This window comes from Felis catus, chromosome C2 (assembly GCF_018350175.1).
Source record: "Felis catus isolate Fca126 chromosome C2, F.catus_Fca126_mat1.0, whole genome shotgun sequence".
In the NCBI taxonomy this organism is placed as follows: domain Eukaryota; kingdom Metazoa; phylum Chordata; class Mammalia; order Carnivora; family Felidae; genus Felis; species Felis catus.
This window is the reverse complement of record NC_058376.1, coordinates 146,444,879-146,464,463: the sequence shown is the minus strand read 5'-3', so window position 1 is coordinate 146,464,463 and position 19,585 is coordinate 146,444,879. Positions and strand designations below refer to the sequence as shown.

General features: G+C 41.4%; 1 protein-coding gene across 1 annotated transcript in view; it reads left to right on the top strand.

Annotated features, from left to right (window-relative positions):
• Positions 1-6,120: 6,120 nt before the first annotated feature.
• The window catches only part of GADL1 (glutamate decarboxylase like 1), a 170,934-nt gene continuing 157,469 nt past the window's right edge, over positions 6,121-19,585 (top strand). Inside the window, exon 1 of the mRNA XM_003992189.5 lies at positions 6,121-6,534. Coding sequence (XP_003992238.2) covers positions 6,498-6,534 — 37 coding nt within the window. The 5' untranslated portion in view covers positions 6,121-6,497. The remainder of the gene's footprint in view (positions 6,535-19,585) is intronic.

Below are 19,585 nucleotides of genomic sequence, written 5' to 3'. Positions count from 1 at the left end.
GAGATCGTGACCTGGCTGAAGTCGGACGCTTAACCGACTGCGCCACCCAGGCGCCCCATCACCAAGTGTTATTCTAACAGATGGCAATTGCTCCCTGGCACTCAGAGCGCAATCAATGTCACACTTACTTATCTTCCTAAGCTCCATTAGGTTTGGCTCAAACACTCACTCGCCAGTGGAAATCTTGTGCAGGGGAATTTTGAGTCTTACAAGACCCAGTAATTGATGATGGGCGAGGGTCCTGCACACTGGCTGGTCAGGATCATCATTGCCCAGGCAGACTGGAATCGTAGCTGCGCTTGCAATGGAATAGTCGGGAAGGTTAGGCCCACGCAATCAGTTCCCATCTACAGAGGTGCCTACGCTGACGGCCCCCTCTGACGCCTGCCTGTCTCCAAGGCTCAGGACCCAGGCTATGACCTAGTTACTGGAAGCATTTGAACCCCTGACGTGCCTTTGCCCAGGCTTGGGGAGTCCTTGGCCTCATCTCTTTCCACCCTCGAAGGTCAAGTTCTCTGTCCTCTTTGTCGCTCCAAATACCCAGATTCGTTGCTTGGTAGGCCTAGCCCGGTCACTGACAACTTATGTGCCCACATGCACCAGGAGGTGGCTGTGTTAGGGGACAGCAGAAGGCCACTAAGGATGGTGGCCGCTTTTCAGTTGCAGCTGATTGAGGGAGGGCAGCCCATCGTGGCCAAAGGTTCTTCCTAGTTTTTCAAGAGATGCTAGGAATGGAATTTTGTGAGAAAAAAATTTAGTAATTTTTATTTTTTTTAATTTATGTTTTTTAAGTTTATTTATTTTGAGAGAGGGAGAAGGAAAGAGAGGGGAGAGGGGGAGAGAAGGGAGGGGGGAGAGAGGGAGAGGGGGAGAGAGAGAGAGAGAGAGAGAGAGAGAGAGAGAGAGAGAATCCCAAGCAGGCTCCACACTGAGTGCAGAGTCCGAATTGGGGCTCAAGCCCACGAACTGTGAGATCGTGATCGAGAGTCAGACACTTAACTGACTGAGCCACCCAGGCATCCCCGGTAATTGATTTTTAAAACCATCATGGTGGGAACCAAATAAAACTTGCTTACAGGCTGGATTCAGCCGTTGGCTGGGCAGCTCATGACCTGTAACCCAGGCCTTTCTGCCGTAAGAATTTTATGGTTTGTCTTTATGGTGGCCCTCCCCTCCTAGCAAATTTTCTGACCTGGGAAACACAAGAGGACTGCTTGCCCTCCCTGGAAGTTTAGAACCTAGTGCTGGCTGCTGCTCTCCGTGGCAGGGGTGGAGATGCTGTGGACTTTTCCATGGTAGGCTCTAGGAGCAAGGCCATAAAACAGAAAGGCTAGTTAGTTTCTTAATAAGTTGCCTTACGATGTTCGACTGTTACGGCAGAGAGACGAAGGACAGTCCAAAGTTATACCCTTTCTTCTAAAGACCACTTCTGTATTTTAACAGTGACCTTCGGTATCAGTGTGTTGTTTTTTAAAGTATTTATTTTTAGAGAGAGAGCGTGAGTGAGTGCAAGCAGGAGAGGGGCAGAGAGGGCGGGAGGGGGGCGGGGAGAAAGAGACTCCCAAGCAGGGTCTGTGCTATCAGCTCAGGTCCCAGTCTTAAAACTGGTGCGATCATGACCTAAGCTGAAATCAAGAGTCGGACGCTTAACTGTGCCACCCACATGCCCCTGGATCAGTGTGTTTGAAGCTATCTGTGGGGAAGGACCATTTTTTTTTTTCAACGTTTATTTATTTTTGGGACAGAGAGAGACAGAGCATGAACGGGGGAGGGGCAGAGAGAGAAGGAGACACAGAATCGGAAACAGGCTCCAGGCTCTGAGCCATCAGCCCAGAGCCCGACGCGGGTCTTGAACTCACGGACCGCGAGATCGTGACCTGGCTGAAGTCGGACGCTTAACCGACTGCGCCACCCAGGCGCCCCAGGACCATTTTTTTTAAATCTGGCATGAATTAATAGTAAAATATGATAATAAATTACTAGAAAAAAAACATGACATAAAAAGACATACACAATGCAAGGCCCCAATTTTATTTTTATATTATTAGACACAACAGACATAAAATCAGCCTGCCACCTTGCTATGAAGCAGTGGTTCTCACTCAATTGGGAGCGTTTTGTCTGATGGGGACATTTGTCACCATCTGGGGACATTTTTGGCTGTTGAAACTGGGTAGAGGGAGTTACTAGCATTCAATGGGTAGATGCCAGGGATGCCGCGGAACATGCCAGAACGCCCATGACAACCCCACAGCAGTCACCAGGCCCAAGAAGTCAACAGTGCCAAGGTTGTGTGTATGACAGTTTCTAAATGACTCCCTCATTTTCTGTCTTTACCTTTTTGTGGACCAGTTATGAGCCCTTCCCTGACTGGCACTGGTCTATAGACCACACTCCGAGAAGTACCATTCCAGAGGTTTCGCCAACACCTTTCTGACCAAACCCCAGATATAAGCCGATGGTGGGATTTCCAGAAAACTTAGTGTACTATCTAGGGGTTCTCGTAGCAGATGGTTAAAAATATATCTGAGATTAACCCATCAACTTCCATTATGGTACTTTTCAGATGACATATCCTCCTGTCTCAGGACAGAGGCATAACTGAGCAAGAGTCTCAATTGTGTCAGGTGTATCTGCACCTTTCTTGTTTAAGTCATGTGTACATGGGGAGAAATAGAATGGTGTTCTTAACCTTCTAGACTTGAAACAATTAACAACAAAACACCAAAAAACCCTTGAAAAGAGGTAAACAAGTGACCGATTGGTAGTCAAGTCAGTATCAAGTGTCTTCATTGTCTCCTGGCTGCAAGAATCATGTGCAATGTCAAATGGCTTTTAACATCTCAGGGTCAACCTCAAAGACCCTCCCAAGACCCAGTGAGGTGGATGTTTCCTTACAATGCCAAATCCAGATGAAATCAAACATGGAAGTTTTCCTATGTATTTCGAAGGGAAGAGCTTTTGGAATCCACAGATTTGAATCCCAGCTCTGTTGCTTACTAACTGTGTAGCCTTAGACAAGTACCTAATTTTAAATTTATAAAATGGGAGTAGTAATAATTGCTTCTCCGGATTACATGCCAAGTACTCAGCACAGCTTGCTTCAATGGGACACTGGAGTTGGTATTTATCCTTTTTTTTTTTTTTGGCTCTCCTGCATCTATCCCTCCTTCCTATGTGTGTGGGGGTCCCTTTGTTGAATATGGTAACAGTGGGGGCACCTGGGGAAGCCAAAGAGAGAAGATTGACCCAGTTGACTGCTGGAAATTTTCTTATTGGAATAGATCCTCAGAATGTTCTTTCTTCTCTTCCATGTCCTATCCAGCAAAAGGCATGCCTTTCACCTTCAGTTAATTTGGTCCAGTGGCCAACTCTGCATGGAAGAGATATTTCTTTTTCTTTTCTCTGAATGTAAATTTCTAATTCCTTGGAGGATCTCTGGGAGAATCTGTTGTTGAGATGAAATCAGTTTCCAGTAAAGTGTTTGTAATATAGTAGTTGCTCAATAAAAGCTGAATGGATCTGTGAATTGATGAATGCTTTTCTCACAGCCAGTGTGCCTGGGACATTGACTGCCAAGGTCTTTCTTAAGAGCCATTTTTATGTTATGGAAAGTAGAAGCTTCTTTGTGAAGGAATTATGACTGGCTAAGCGCAGTCTTGTTTTCCTACAACACCAACTGCCCTATCTTTTTACCCTCTAAGGGCCAATTTTTTTCTGAAAGGTTTTGGTGAAGAGCTCTTATTACAGATCATGGCAAGTGTTTTTGCTAACCAGGGGAATCCAGTGTAGAAATTGGGCACAGGCTCTGTAATCATAGAAACTACGTTCCAATCATGATTCTGAAACTCTTCACTTCTGTGTTTGCAGGCAAGTTACCGAAGCTGAGCCTGTACTTGCCCATCTGTAAAAAGGGGACAATGATAATTTCTGTTCTTACAAGGATTATAGGAGGGAATGTATGAAAAGCGTTTAGCAGAGTGCCTAGTTCATAGTACATGTTTAAAGATGATAGCAACCAATATTAGTGAAAAGGGTCACTTCTGGTTGGAAACATTTATTTTGGAGAGAGCAAGAGACACAGAGCACCAGTGGGAGAGGGGCAGAGAGAGAGACACACACACAGAATCCAAAGCAGGCTCCAGGCTCTGAGCTGTCAGCACAGGCCCAACACGGGGCTCAAACTCAAGAACCGTGAGATCATGACCTGAACCAAAGTCAGAGGCTTAACCAACTGAGCCACCCAGGAACCCCTGGCTGGAAACTTTTAATCCTTCAAGGAGAAGTAGCTATCTTCTCGGAGGTGGCTTCTTGATGCCCTATATCTTTCATAGAACATAAAATATTTAAGAAAGGTTGGCTGGTTCTAAGCCTGTCTTACCTGCACTAAAGTATTCGGAGGACAAGATTTTTCCTTAAGTTACTAGTAACTGGTACAGGGAGAAGTACCCAGTACTTGAAGAATAAAAGCACAAAAGAATATGACACAATGCCTTCGTTTAAGATTCAATAGGACCATCTACAAGCCAGGAAGAGAGCTCTCACCAGAAATTAATTCACTAGCACCTTGATCTTGGGTTTCCCAGACTATAGACTGAGAAAATAAATCTCTGTTGTGTCAGTCAAATGAATGAGTGAATGAATGAATGAATGAATGAGTAAGTAAATAAATGAGACTGAGATAAACCAGTAAGAGGTAAGCTCAAAGAGCAGTTTCTGGTTTTCAGTCTAAGCATTCTGAATGGTATATTTGCTGGTGGGGGAGAGGGAGAGAAGGGTGAGGGAGGGCTTCTTGCCCAGGTGTGTAAATTGACGTTTCTGCAATCCACTGTGGCCCAGCTGGTCCCAGTTTGTCTCGTACAGAGAGACATAATTTAGCAGTGGCTGACACTGGTCACGGATCCGAGCTGGAGTACACAAGGTTCGCTTATTACAATGCTAAAAACAAAAGAAAATTCGCCAGAGCGTAAATACACGTCCTTCGGTATTTTTTATTTGTATTATGAGAGAGAGAGAGAGAGGAAGAGAGAGAATCCCAAGCAGGTTGTGCAGTCAGTGCAGAGCCCGATGTGGGATCAAACTCACAAACTGTGAGATCATGACCTGAGCTGAAGTCAACAGTCCAATGCTCAACCGACTGAGCCACCCGGGTGCCCAAAGTCCTTCACTGGTTTTTGAATCAAGCTACCAAAGGTTAATTCCTGAAGTTCTTCTTTATGTTTCCATCACTAGATCTCAGTCCTTTTTCTGCTGAAACTGGATACAAGAGAGTAGACGGAGGAGAGGGTCTCAGGAACTTGATAAAATTTGTCTGGAGTGTCTTTACTGTTTCTAATGAGTCTAGTTGTAGGTATATTAGGAATAACCAGTTCTTACTTGAGAGCAAAGATCTGCCCTGTCTTCACTGATAGGGACTTGAACTCTTGCTAGCCTGGAAAGAATTTACCTGCTAAGGGTGGATACCAGGCTCTGTGCAAAAATAAACCAGGACTTTTTTTTTTTTTTAAGCCCGTTGAAATATCTAGATAACAAATGCAATTCCTTAATGTAGTTGTCATAAATATGCTTTGAAATGGCATTAACTGATTTTGCTCCTATCCTATCAACAGCCTATGTTAAAAGCTCCTGAGGGAATTTAACTTTAACCATAAAGCTTGTTAGAAGGATGACAAAAAAGCCGCATCCACTGATTAAATTTAAATTTACAATAGGAACATGGCCGCAACCCAACTTCATGGGCTGGCTTAAAGAACTAGAGTGTTGAGAAAATCGCAGCCTCAAGACCAAACAAATATCAGGCCTTTCTAATTCACCACCTCCTTTGGCTCACTAGCCCTTGGCCTTTCCCTTCTCCAAACTGGAATTTTGCAGAGGCAAGAGAGGCTGAAATCCGATAGGGGAAAAGGGATTCGCTTATAGAACTCTGAAATGTCAAGGCAGTACTGAATGAATGGGTAGCAGACGGAGCTCACGGCAGCGGCCCTAAAATAGGTTCCCTGAGCTGGTGGCCTGGAGCAGGCCACATATTTAGCTGAGGGCTTCTGGGGCCAGATCGGACGCTGTGAGGTGGTTACTCCCAAACGCCGGCCTCTGGAAAAGCCACAAGCCAAGGCTCACTCACCTGCCTGGCCTAGGAGAGCTGCTCTCTGCCTATTTCTACCCAGGCAAATCACCCACATTCCTGCACGCTGTTCCCCACCCCTTCCCAGCGAGGGCAGAGGGACCCCGGGCAAGGGTCAAGTCGTTGGCATGCGGCCAGCCGCCCACCAAGTATTAATAGAGAGCCTTGGGCTGCAGGAGCCTGGCACTGGGGCCTCGGGTTGCAAAGTGAAAGGAGCGCCAGGAGTGTGTCCTCATCTCTCCCTCCGCCCTGGCGCGCGCCCAGCTGCCGCCGGGTGCACCTGCGGGGCCCCAAGGGGGGCGCTGCCTCAGCAACTGCAGCCGCTGCCTAGACTGCGGGAGCCGCGCGGGGGACAACCCGGAGTCGGGGAGCAGCGATGAGCAGCGACTCGGACCGCGAGTGCCCGCTGGACGGTAACGACTGGCCTCCGCGTGGCTGCGATTTTAGCCCCTAACCGCTTCCCTCGCGGGCTTTTATCCCCGGGATGCTGGGTGACCTGGGGATTGAGGAGGAGGGGTTATTTCTCTGCAAGGCGGCTGGGCTGGGTAGGAAGTCCCCATCTTCATGGATTTTTTTGCATCCTTTTCTGTACCTTTCAGGGTTAATTTTAGAATTTAAACAAGTTAACTTTTATACAGCGCAGAGGACTGCGCTTGCAACATAATGGGCACCGTGCAGGTTTGTGAAATGAAATGCGTGTCGGGGTTTCACTGCTTGGCGCGCTGCTGCGGGGATCCTTAGACCCCGTGAAAGTCCCTTTCCCGAAGAAAGACGATTTTGCTTCTACTTGGGACGTGCACAGCATCACCCCCGCCCTCCCACCTCCACCCTCCCACCTCCACCCTGCTACTCTTAGCAACTGGCCTGAAAAGAGGCTACCTTGATCTTACAGAGAGAGTGATGCCCTGATGCGCTTGGGATGGGAGCCTGCGGGTGGGGGACTGGACGTTAGTTGTTTAGGGAAGGTGTTGGGCCGCAGAATTCCCCAAACTGATTTTATAACGCGGATGCCATTTAGTTCTATAAAATAATGGTTACTGGCTTTTGCGAGGCAAGGGTCTTAGACTGCTTTGAACGTGTGATGAAATAGTCCGAACCCGTCTCCCATGGGGTTTCACCCATCTGTACACATTTGGATGTTTGCTAAAGATTTCAGGGTAGACTCCTTACCTACCTCCGTGAACCCCCCCCCCCCATGAAGATTCCCTGCTTTGAAAGGTCATTCCTATGGTTATTCAGGCATTTTCACTAACTAGTTAGTTGTTGACCTTTTAGGAGGAGCGCTCCTCCAGGAATAACTCCCCTTTGCATCAGTATCCTTTCGGGTTGTACTGAACGCGGCTTAATGAAGCTGTGTTAAGTTGAAGCTCTCTGGGGGCTTGGGCACAACAGGTGCGTCAGGTACCCTGGCTTGGGTTCCCTGGGGATCATTTTCAGGGTGGGGAATTTTGCACAGTATTTGGCAAGACAAGAGCCATTGTACTACAAGAAATCTTCTTCGTTCATTCCTTTTATTGTCCCTAAAAAGTTCCCAGCATAACTGTCTTGATCCTATTCAAACAAAAAACATTTTTTTTTAAGTTGCATTGTTATTGTGTTGCATTATATGGTATGAAAAAACTAGTCCTATCAACTTCTGGAGCTTTTTGTAAAATTACTATTTTTGTGTTTCTAGGGTCAGCACGCTCTGTAATTTAAGACATCTAGCTATTGGAGAACTGATTGAAAACTATAAAGTAGATTGTTGATCAGAAAAAAAAAAAATTTCCCAGTTATATGGCAGGCTTCTTCATGTGAGGCAAGGATAAGCCGGATAATTGTATGGGACAACCTTAGCCCTGCACTGTTTTGTTTGTTTGGTTTTCTGTTTTTAATCATAATTCTTTCAAAGCCATACACCCTTTAGAAGTCTGATAGGAACTTAAAAAAAAAAGTATCTATTCTTCCTAAGTTAAAGATGTGTCCTTGTAATTGGGCATGTCTTGTGATGACTTCAATAATTAGCCATGTTTGAATAGTGAAATGTGAAGTTTAATCTGACATTTGAATTCCGGAGAATGCCAGGAGGCCCAGGCTGTGCGTCGGGTCGTCTTGGAACAGGTGATAAGGCGATAGCATGTCTAATAGCAACCAATTGTGCCAAAAGTTGCCTATGACATCCTTAAAAATGCACAGGATATATATGTCAAACTCAGTAAATTTCTAAGTATGTGTGACAAGATTGTGTAAGGTGACATTTGATGAGTATGTTAAATGATACGCCTTGTATTAAACCCTCTTGTTGACTATCTGCTACAGCCCTATACATTATGGAAGAACATCACAGGGAATCCTGTTACAGATAAAGAATTCCTCATGCTTAAATACGGTTTATGATCTTGCCATAGCACATCCAATTAATTATATGATATGGAAATTTTAATTCCGTTAACAATTAAGAATTCTTTGGACTCACATAATATTCCTCCCCCAACCCGTGGTTTGAAATAATAACACAAACCTTCCACATAAATCGTCCTGCAGACTCATTCTTTTTATTTTATGCAGCTTTGCTTCTTGTTGAAACACTTTTAAAATGGAAGCGAATTTCAAGTTTTAATGGGGAGGGGTAGGTATTTTTTTCTCTTGAAAAGCTGACCTTTAAATACTGTTGTAAGTCTGGTATGTTGTAATAAGATTGAAACCGTGATATCCAGGAACAAAATTTTTCTGTAATTTGTCTGGTGCCCTCTTTATAACTCAAAGATAATGACAAAAGATACTGATTTCCCGCCGTGTTGTCACGTTGAATTGCACTGCTTTGTTGCCAATCATAGTTAAGCTAACTTTTGATCTCCCCTCTGCCCTTGGCTTCCCCTGCTTTGTTATATAAAGATGTTATGACAGTTTATGAATACCTAATTTGTAAGTGTCCCCTAATTGTTTTGCATAAGCATTTGAGGTGCTTTCAAGTGCGTGAAAGTTGAGTGTCTTTTGTTTATCTTTTTCTTTTCAGAGTTAGGTCCAGGAACAAGACCCTTTGTCAAGCGAGATAGCCGCCCCCTTCCCCCGCCTCCGCCTCTCCCCGCCATTTAAAAAGTCACCGCTCTTTGGGAAAGGAAGAATGAATGAGTAGCCTTTAACCTGATATATTTATATACTTTGCAAAAACTATAATGTTGCTTCCACACTATCCCGGGGAACAGGATGATATTGTTTTGTTTTTCATGTCTCACTGCTACTTCAGTTTTCTGAGAAGTGGGATCCTGGGCCTCTTTTTTTTTCCCAGGAGCACCACGTTTCTCTTCCAAGTGGGCAAACTCCTCTTTGGTCTTGAAGGGAATCTTGACCTTACTTTTGAGATTTTCCCTTGCAGGCGTTCTGGTAACCTTGCTGAGTATCCCTGTGACCCCACCCCCTCCCTGCTTTCCAGCCCTGACATACTTCTCCTCTAGAAGTCTAACTCTCTTGATTCCAGTCTAAATCGGTGTCTTTTGGTACACCTGTTCCATGGTGCAGAGGGCGGTAGGATGGAAATGGAAATGGGAAAATGCCTCAAAGAAAATAATATCTCAAAAGTGGAACCCACATTAAATTTATGCACAACACGCATGGATTCGGGCACAGTCCCTTTTTCTCCTCTCCCCACTTTCCTTTCACCTTGAGCTTCTCATGATCATGGAGAGACGGGATCTCCATGGTGTTTGGTTCTGTGCCCATTAAACTTCTTTTTGGATTATGAGGGACTGAGTATGTAAAACACCTATTATTTTGTCCCCTTGCGATCACCACATAGGTGAAGACATAAAATTTTGCCATCCTCCTGGGATCACACGTCCTATGTGCTCCCTCCCTTTTAACCACAGCCCCTCCCCTCCCCTGTAAGTAACTACTACCCTGACTTGGGTAGGAATTACTTTCTTGCACGTTTTAGAGTGTAACCATCTAATTATGCATTCCTCGACATAACAATTTAGTCTTACCCATTAAGAAAACCTGTGATACGTCTTTTAATTTATAGATTCACCCTCCTGTCCTTTTCCATTCTTATAGTTTATCTGCTAAAAAGCCTGGGTTACTGGCCTATAGACTTTTCCACAGTCTGGATTTTGCTGCTTCTGTGCTGGTGGTTCCGTGTTTTCCTTGAAGATCACTTTATTTTGAGCACTATTTTATACCACCCAGCCCTTCCTCCTTCTACATCTTCTGGGTTAAATTACATTTCTTAGTTTAATCTTTGACTTCTAGAAAGAGCCATGATGTCATTTTACCTATTAGGCTTTTTATTAGTAGGCAATAAAAGATTTTATTGAGCTTCTATTATGCAGCCCTCATTTCTTACATTAATTTCATAATTAATTTCAGTAAGTTGATTGAAAATTGATGCTCTCATTAACTAATTATTTCAAGTACTAGTCATTTGGGAGCATTATGGGCAGTCTCACAAACATATATGTATATATATGTATGTGTATATTATATATATATTTTAATGTTTATTTATTTTTGAGAGAGAGAGAGAGAGACAGAGCGTGAGAGAAGGAGGGGCAGAGAGAGAGGAAGACACAGAATTTGAAGCAGACTCCAGGTTCTGAGCTGTCAACACAGAGCCCAATGCGAAGCTCGAACTCATGAGCCTTGAGATCATGACCTGAGCCGAAGTCGGACGCTTAACCTGCTGAGCCACCAGACACCTCACAGACTTTTGTATTTTAAGCCCTTTTTTGATCTGTTTTCAGAATTTTTCACATTTCTTCTATATTATTTTTGGTTTCATAAGTAATATTCAGGCAATTATTTCTTCTTCCTACCATTAGTAAGAGTAACATGTTGGAGTGTTTTCCACGTTTGGCAATAGGATTTAGTTTGAAAAAATGTTTTTGTTGGATTGCTTAAATTGTAGTAGATTGCAGGATAGTTTGTACAGCAAGAACACATTTTGTTGAAAAATAATAATTCCTTTATTCATATGAAACCGGAGCTGAAAGAACTTACACTTGGGGATTAAAAGTAGTTGTATACAAGGGGCACCTGGGTGGCTCAGTCGGTTGAGCCACTGACTCGATTTCTGCTAAGGTCATGATCCCAGAGTCATGAGATCAAGCCCCATGTGGGGCTCCATGCTGAGTGTGGAGCCTGCTTTAGATTCTCTCTTTCTCTCCCTCTAGCCCTCTACCCTGCTTTCCCTCTCCCTCTTTCTAAAATATAAAATAAAATAAAATAAAATAAAATAAAATAAAATAAAATAAAATAAAAACAATAGTTGTATACAATTGGGCAGGTAATGAATTTTTCCTTTGGTTCTTCTGCTTGTTTATATTTTCTGAAGAGCATCTTCATTGCTTCTGACAGACAGAAAGAAAAAATAATAATTTAATAGGGAAGTGGGCTGGGAATGGGGTTTTTGTTTTTGCTTACATGTTTTTCTCATTCATTTTAGGCCAGGCTTTCCAGTTGTATTTGTCTGGTTTGCTTTTTATTTTCTTACACAAGCATGATTGTCATTTCTATTGTTCAAACAAATCCTTCTATTGGAATCTAAATGTGTTCTTATTAATCCCAAGTTACTGAATATTCAAGTTGTTTCAACTTTTTTTTTATCACAAATATGATAGAAGAGAAATAATTGGCCAGAAATTAAGTAAAAATATAGAAGCAAAAGAAAAAAGAAAGGGAACTATACAAATCTACCAAAGGATTAACAATGTTTTAAGGCATAATATAGAGTTGAAAATTTGCATAGAAATGCATCAGGATTAGCAATTCTTGAAAATCCAATGGTCAGAAATAATTATTATTTTTTTTTACAAATCATCATCCTGACTAATTTGCACTTGGTTATGGCAGTGATGGGGAAGGACAGGGTTTGAGCTTTGCTTTTTATAGACCAAAACTTAGTTTCTGACTCTAATAACAGTGAGGCCCCTTTCAGGGCAACTTAATTTATAGATTCCCCAGTACAATGGAGATGTTAACAAATAACATTATTAACCTCATGGGGTTTTGTGAGAATGTACGTAAAGTACCTGGCATGTTTAAGATTAGTATGTCCTGTCTTCCTCCCTCAATAAACGTTTACCATATTGAAGTGTATGGATAAATATGCATGGAATTCTATGGGGAGTATGTTTTAAAATAAGATATAGCTTAGATAGAACCTTCAAAGCAAATAACAAATGCACTGTAGTATAAAGTAAGAAGACCTTTGATCTTTATCACTCCTAATAGAGTAATTGAAAAAGGGACAGTGGTATATATATATATATATATATATATATATATATATATATATATATATATAATTTATTATATTATAATAATTATAATTATATATATATAATTTTTTAAAGGTTTATTTTTGAGAGAGAGAGTGTGTGTGCATGCAAGTGGGGGAGGGACAGAGAGAGAGAGGGATCTAAAGCAGGAGGCTCTGCTGTGACAGTGTAGAGCCTGATTTGAGACTTGAACTCACAAACTCTGATATGACCTGAGCCAAAGTCAGCTCAACCAACTGAGCCATCCAAGCTCCCGGGACAGTGATTTTTTAAATAGTCTTCCTACTCAGAACTGAAACAGCAGAGATAGAGAATACAATAGAAAAATGTAACATGGGAGACAGATTTTTGTTTTTTGTTTTTTTCCCACTGATTACATTATGATCATTGAGCTCAATATTTTCCTGGGTCTGTGCAAGGACAGAGCCTTTGGTGGATTTAGGGAACTAAAGTCGGTTTGCTTCCATTGCCATCACTGCTGTAAGGGCCATCCCTTCAACAGAAGTTGCATATTTGAACAAGAAATGAATCAGAGACCTCCAATGTGGGTTTTGACCTGATACTCCTTTTATGAACAATACATCACAAAATTCTCATGCAATGGAGTTATACAGAGCAGGTGTTTTCCCTGCCTTAGCTGAGCTTCATTTTAAGTCCTACATATGGTTTACATACTTAAAGTTGTCTTGTCTATGGCCTCTGTGGTTGGGGCCCTTTGAGCTGGGGATAAATCCCAACAAGTGTTGGTCCCAACTCAAGAGGGCACCATGGAATGCATCTTTGCTGTTCTCTTTTTGTTTCTTATTGTTGGTGGAATGGTTGAATTTTGTAGACTAAGACTTGAAAACATGTGGATTTGGGTGAGCAAATAGGATATTTAGAGTTGAAGGATTTAGATCAATGGGATATTAGCTGTCTATTTTACAGGTGGCTGTCTCACTGATAATCTCTTTAAAAGGCATACACTTGAAATTTGTATTAAAAGAAACTTTTAAGATTTACAATAGCATCAAAAAGAATACATAAAGATAAGCCTAACCAGGGAGGTAAAAAGCTTCTACACTGAAAACTGCAAACATTACTGAAAGAAATTAAAGATGACACAAATAAATGAAAAGACATACCGTGTTCCTTGATATGGTTAAGATGTCTATAGTATCCAAAGTGAACTACAGATTCAAAACAATGCTCATCAAAATTCCAAGAATATTTTCTGCAGAAACAAACAAACAAAATCTTAAAATTCATATAGAATCTCAAGGGACCCTAAATAGCCAACACAATTTTGAAAAGTAGCAGACTGGGAGGACTCACACTTCCTGATTTCAAAACATATTGCAAAGTCATACTAATTGAAACAGTGTGGTACTTACATAAAGAAGGATACATAGACCAATGGATTAGAATACAGAGCCACGAGATAAGCCCCTATGTATGTGGTCAAATGATTTGCAACAAGGGTGACAAGACCACTCAATGGGGAAAGGACAATGTCTTCAACAAATGGTGTTGAGAAAACTGTATATCCATATGCAAAAGAATAAAGTTGTATCCTTACTTTATACACTACACAAAATTGACTGAAAAATGGATTGAAAGCCTGAACCGAAGACCCAAAACTACAAAATTCCTAGGAGAAAACATAGGAGAAATCCTTACAATGTTTGATTTGGCAATGGTTTCCTGGATATGACACAAAAAGCAGAGGCAACAAAAGCAAAAATAGACAAGTGAGACTCCATTAATCTAAAATACCTTTGTGCATCAGAGGACACAAACAACAGAATGGAAAAACATCCTGTGAAATGGGAGAAAATATTTGCAGATCCTGTATCTGATAAGGAGTTAATATATAGACTATATAAAGAACTCCTACAACTCAATTACAAAAAATCAAATAAGTCAGTTAAAACTTAGGCCAAAGACTTGAACAAATATTTCGTCAAAGATGACAGACAAATGACCAAAAAGTCTATGAAAAGGTGCTCGGCATCATGAATCATCAGAGAAACGCAAACCAAAAACCACAATGAGCGATCAACCACACTCACTGGGATGACTACTATTAGAAAATAATAATAAAATAGAAAATAACAAGTGTTGGAAGGATGTGGAGAAATTGAAACTCTTGTAGGCTATTGGCAGGATTGTGGAATGGGGCAACTGGTATGAAAAACAGTAGAGAGGTTCCTCAACAAAGTAAAAATAGAACTTTTATGTTATCCAGAATTCCTATTTCTGGATCAATATCCAAAAGAACTGAAAACATGGTCTTAAAAAGATACTTGTGCACCTGCATTCACAGCAGCACTGTTCACAATAGCCAAGAGGTACAAGCAACCCAAATGCCCATCAATGGGTGAGTAGACAGACAAAATGTAGTTTATACATACAATACAATATTATTCAGACTTAAAAAGGATAGAAATACCATCACTGGCTACCACATGGATGCACCTTGAGGACATGGTGTTAAATGAAATAAGCCAGACATAAAATTTTATGATCGGACAAATACTGTACGATCCCACTTAAATGAGGTAATGAAAGTAATCAAATTCATAAAACCTAAAGTAGAATGGTGGTTACCAAGGTGTGGGGGAATCCAGGGAGAAGGAAAAGTCTTTACTTGTTATAGAGTTTCAGTTTTGCAAGACGAAAAAGTTCTGGAGATCTGTTTCACACCAGTATGAATACAGTATACTTCAACAGAGTGAGTTGCACACTTAAAAATAGTTAAAATGGTAAACTTTATCTTATGTGCTTTTTACCACAATAAAAAAAAAAGAACACCTAATTTAAAAGCAAAGGAAGCAGGCTTTTAAGAATAGAAAAATTTGTGAAATAATTTTAAAACTTACTTGCCTCCCTCAACAGATTTAACCGTCTTTTGTGTATATTGGCATTGCCTTTGGGAGGCCAGAAAAATACAGCATTTCTAAGAGTTGAGATGTATCCGCCATGTTTGTCATTGAATGATGGGCAGATTGCTGTTTTTGAATTCTTGAATGATGGGCAGACTGCTGTTTCTGAATTCTTGTAACTTTTATACTGTTTGTCTCCTTCATCATGATCTCCCATGAGTGTCAGAGAAAGAGTAATTTCTTTCTTCTCATAAATCCTAGTAGCGTCTTTAGCCGCCACTTGCCACATTTCCTCCAATCTATTGCTTTCGACAACTTTGGCTATTGTCCCATATTCCTGGTTTTCTAGCCCACGAAAGGTTGGTATCGCACCCGATCTAAGGTTGATTGCCTCCGGATGAAACGTGAATAGGTTTATATAAGAGGAGGTCTAAGTATCTACTACACTAACATTTTTCTACTTATTTATTTTGCACTCCTTTGTATTTTTGTGTGCGTTCTGGATATTTGATGTTGCCAGATAAGACGCTTCCTAATAGAGTGTATGTAGGTGAAAACGTATTTTTATGTACACATATGCATGCATAATTATAGTTCACGCTCATGATTTGGAGCAACCAATAACGTTTTATTGCTCACGAGGTACACATGTAAACAGATTTGGCAAGTAAGTCCCGGCTTAAAGGAAAATTATAGCTTTCTACTCACTGAACTGTACTGGGAGTATGATAGATCCCTCACCCTTCTGGAGGGGACAATGCCTGCATATGCTCTCCTAGCTTGCTCTGTTTCTATCGCTCACATAGGCAGTGCCACTAAGAAGTCCATAGCAGAGCCTACAGAAGGGTGCACTCTTTTATGCTGCCCATGGTTTTTTAAAAGCTTTATCGAGGTATGGTTTACATATCATAAAAGTCACCTGTTTGAACGTGCAATTCAATTTTTAGCAAATTTACAGAGTTGTGCAACGCTCAGCACAGTCCAATTTTAGAGCATCCCCATGCATATGATATTTCAAAAAAACATTACCATGCTTCTTTTTCCTGCTGTTTCTGAGTACCTGCTCTTCTCTGCAAATAGCTGTCTGCTTAAGAGGGAGTATGATCCTTACAGGTAGAATGCAAAGAGAAAGATAATTACTATTTAGATTCCAGTGGCCAAAATCAGAGTTTCAAAGGAAAACAATAGTTTTATAACTCAGGCTATTGCCTTGACATAGGGCTCCCTAAATTCCTTTATTTCCCCTTTAACGTGACCTACTAGGCCTAGAAGACAAAATCGTGGAGGTATTGTACAGAGAAGATACCTTTGTGTATCTTTAAAGCTAAGATCAAAAAGGTAATATTTAAAGCAAGAAAAGTCAGTGTAGAATCTCCACTCCTGATATGAGGTGATAATGGGGAGGGAAAAAGAGATTGAAGCAAGGGAGGCAAATGTTGAAAGACATAGCATCTATTCCTTATTACTTGGGATCAAAGCCAAGGAGCAGGGAGGGGCGTAGATCATTTATATGGTAGGTTTATGGAAACACGGCCAACAACAGAAATCTTTACCAACTTCTCTTGGGGAAGGCTGCCTTGCAATCTCTTCAACGCAAAAGGGATGGCTCACTGAAATTGGACAAGGAGGGAGAGGCTTGATTTAGCCTTTGAAGGGGTGGAGGTAACTCAGAAAGACCCTCTTGTCCTCAGAGGAAGGTAGTTGAATCAAGTACCCTTGATCCTCCCAAGGGTCCCTCTCTGATGAAGATGAAATCATAGGACGATCTCTGTTGGGGAGGTTATGGAGGATGTGGCATAAATCCAGAGGGTCTATACCATCATTGACAGCCAAGGCGAGGTGACCTTAGTCGTGGAGCACCTCCCCTATCTAACCAACAGAGAGAGAGAGAGAGAGAGAGAGAGAGAGAGAGACCATGAATATGCCTCAGCCATGACTGCCAGGTGAGAAAGGGTGTAGAAACTAAGATTTCCCAGAGATAAGGGTGCTAGTGGACACTATACTGATCCAAGGCCCCTACCGGTCTTCCTCCATCTTGAAGTTGGATAACTTGCTTTTCTGCTTATGTGCCTACAAGCCATCATGAAGAGTATTAGGAGAAGGGGAAATGGAGATCTAGGAGATGGAGCATTTTTACACAGTAAAACTGAGCACTGTCTAAAGAGACTGTTGAACTTATTACATATGACCAAATTTTAACCAGATTGGGCTAAATAAGGTACATTTTGTTACCTCTTTTTGGCAATGGCAACTCGGGGAAGACAAAATTAATTAGAGACCAAAATATATTTATATTTTCTCAGTATACCTGTGTGTCATAAACAACCTTGGGGCCACAAACAACCTTGAAACAAATGAAATTGGCTGCTTCAGCCACTGCCATTGACACCAGCCCCGTCTTTGCGGAGTGCAGTTGCCAAGGGTGAACATGCACAAAGCTGGGCCTCAGGTCTGCTGATGGAGCTCCCGTGGTAAGTGAGGCTTAGCGGCAAAGTCCTCCATTTTTTTTAAGAGGGAAAAACAATGGGTATTGAATGTCAGTCAAGTCACATTGTAATTCAAAGCTGAAGTATCACTTCATTCATTCATGCCTACAACTCGTAAAAGCAAAATAATATAGAGAGACTTTTGCCAGGAAACAGCTTTGCTGAGCCTCAAGTGGTCCCCGTGGCCCTAAAGACCACATTCTTCATCATTTCCTCCAGTGAGCTGCCATCATGGGGTCCTGACACGTTTTAGGAATTCACAGTAGTGCAGACCATTGATGAAGACTCTTAGCAATTCTGGAATGTGATTTGTGTTCATTATGTGAATGGGATTTTAACTGAAAAATGGGCTTTCGCCATAGAATCACGGACAGTTAGAGTGGCCAGGCATCTTGTAGAGGGTCATTTAACTGATGGCATCATTTAACCAGAGAGTAAAGTACTATTTGCAGTCAAAGAACTATGTAGGGCTAGAGTCGGGGCTGGGCTCTCCCATCCCAAGTTCTATAATGTTCTGTCCGTGCCTATTGTTAGAGCAGATAATGAAAAGTAAGAAATCAACCCTGTAAAATACAGATTAAATCACTGTTAAATTTTATGTTAGTTTCCACCAGCATCTGAAGTACAGTGCTAAGAATTTCAGCATTCAGGAGCTTCTTAATGGGAAATATTATAGAGCAGCTATCTAAATATTCAAATCTGTTTTGATGATTAAGCTGCAGCATTGGCAAATTTTAAATTTGCACACTCCAATTTTGCCTATTAAATATATTGCTAAGTCCTTTTGTTTGAGTTTCTTGCTGATAAGACTATTCCCAATTCAGCACTCTGGATATTGTGTTGTTTGATCTCCTAATGCTTTGCATTGACTTTCAAAATCAATAGAGACTTAGTTGGTATTTTATGACATATCTTATCTGTTCTTTCAAATGCTATGTGGGCCAAAAAATATATCCAGGGAACATATTTTCTTCATATGCACTTTCATCATGGTATATTCTGTTATGCCATCAGCTCAGTTTTGTTTCAGTACCTAATTTGTATGAAGCAATGATAGAGAAGAAAGAAAATCCATAAAAAATTGAATTTCCTGATACTTGTTGGTGGCCTTATTTTTCAAGTTGATGGCACAACAAAAGAGAATTTCAGAAAGTAATTGTGGAACATACGTATGATGACAGTTTTGTCCAGAAGTGTTCAATACAATATGTCAGTTTAGCAGTTAATTGTTCTTTTATTGTTTCACGTGTATGCGTCCAGTCTCCCTGGTGAGAGAGGCAGTGTGGGTTTAGTGAAAAGAGAAGAGACATTGCAATCAATCATAGTTTGAATATCAGCTCTGCTATTTACTATACCAGCTATGTGACCTCCCCAAAGTTAATGAACTTCTCTGATCCTCATTTTCATATTTGTACAGTTGGGCATGATAACTTGCCACACAAGATGTCATAAAGAGTTGCGTAAACACGTGTTAATGTCCAGTGCGGTGTCTGTCTGGGCCACGGGCGTTCAAAACATGGTAATCATTTGTCTTGATTTGAGTTTTTCAGAAGCAGACCTAAGTCAAGGGTAGAAGAGTAAGTAGTTACTTTGGAAGGTGGTTTCAGAGCTAGCCAACAGAGAATACATGATAAAGCAAAGTAGCCCTGTGTGTAATTGAAGCTTAATTCTACTGGGGAACTCGGGGTGTTAGTGAAGAATACACACCTCAGAGTCATCCCCTATGAAAGACAAACGAGCTGGATATTTAGACCTTAATTTCTATTGGTGATTGGTGGGAGATGCTGAGGTATGGGTATTCGTTTTTCAGAACTTCAGGCTTGCCACATAAGTGGGCAGAGAAGGTTTTGCCAAGATAGA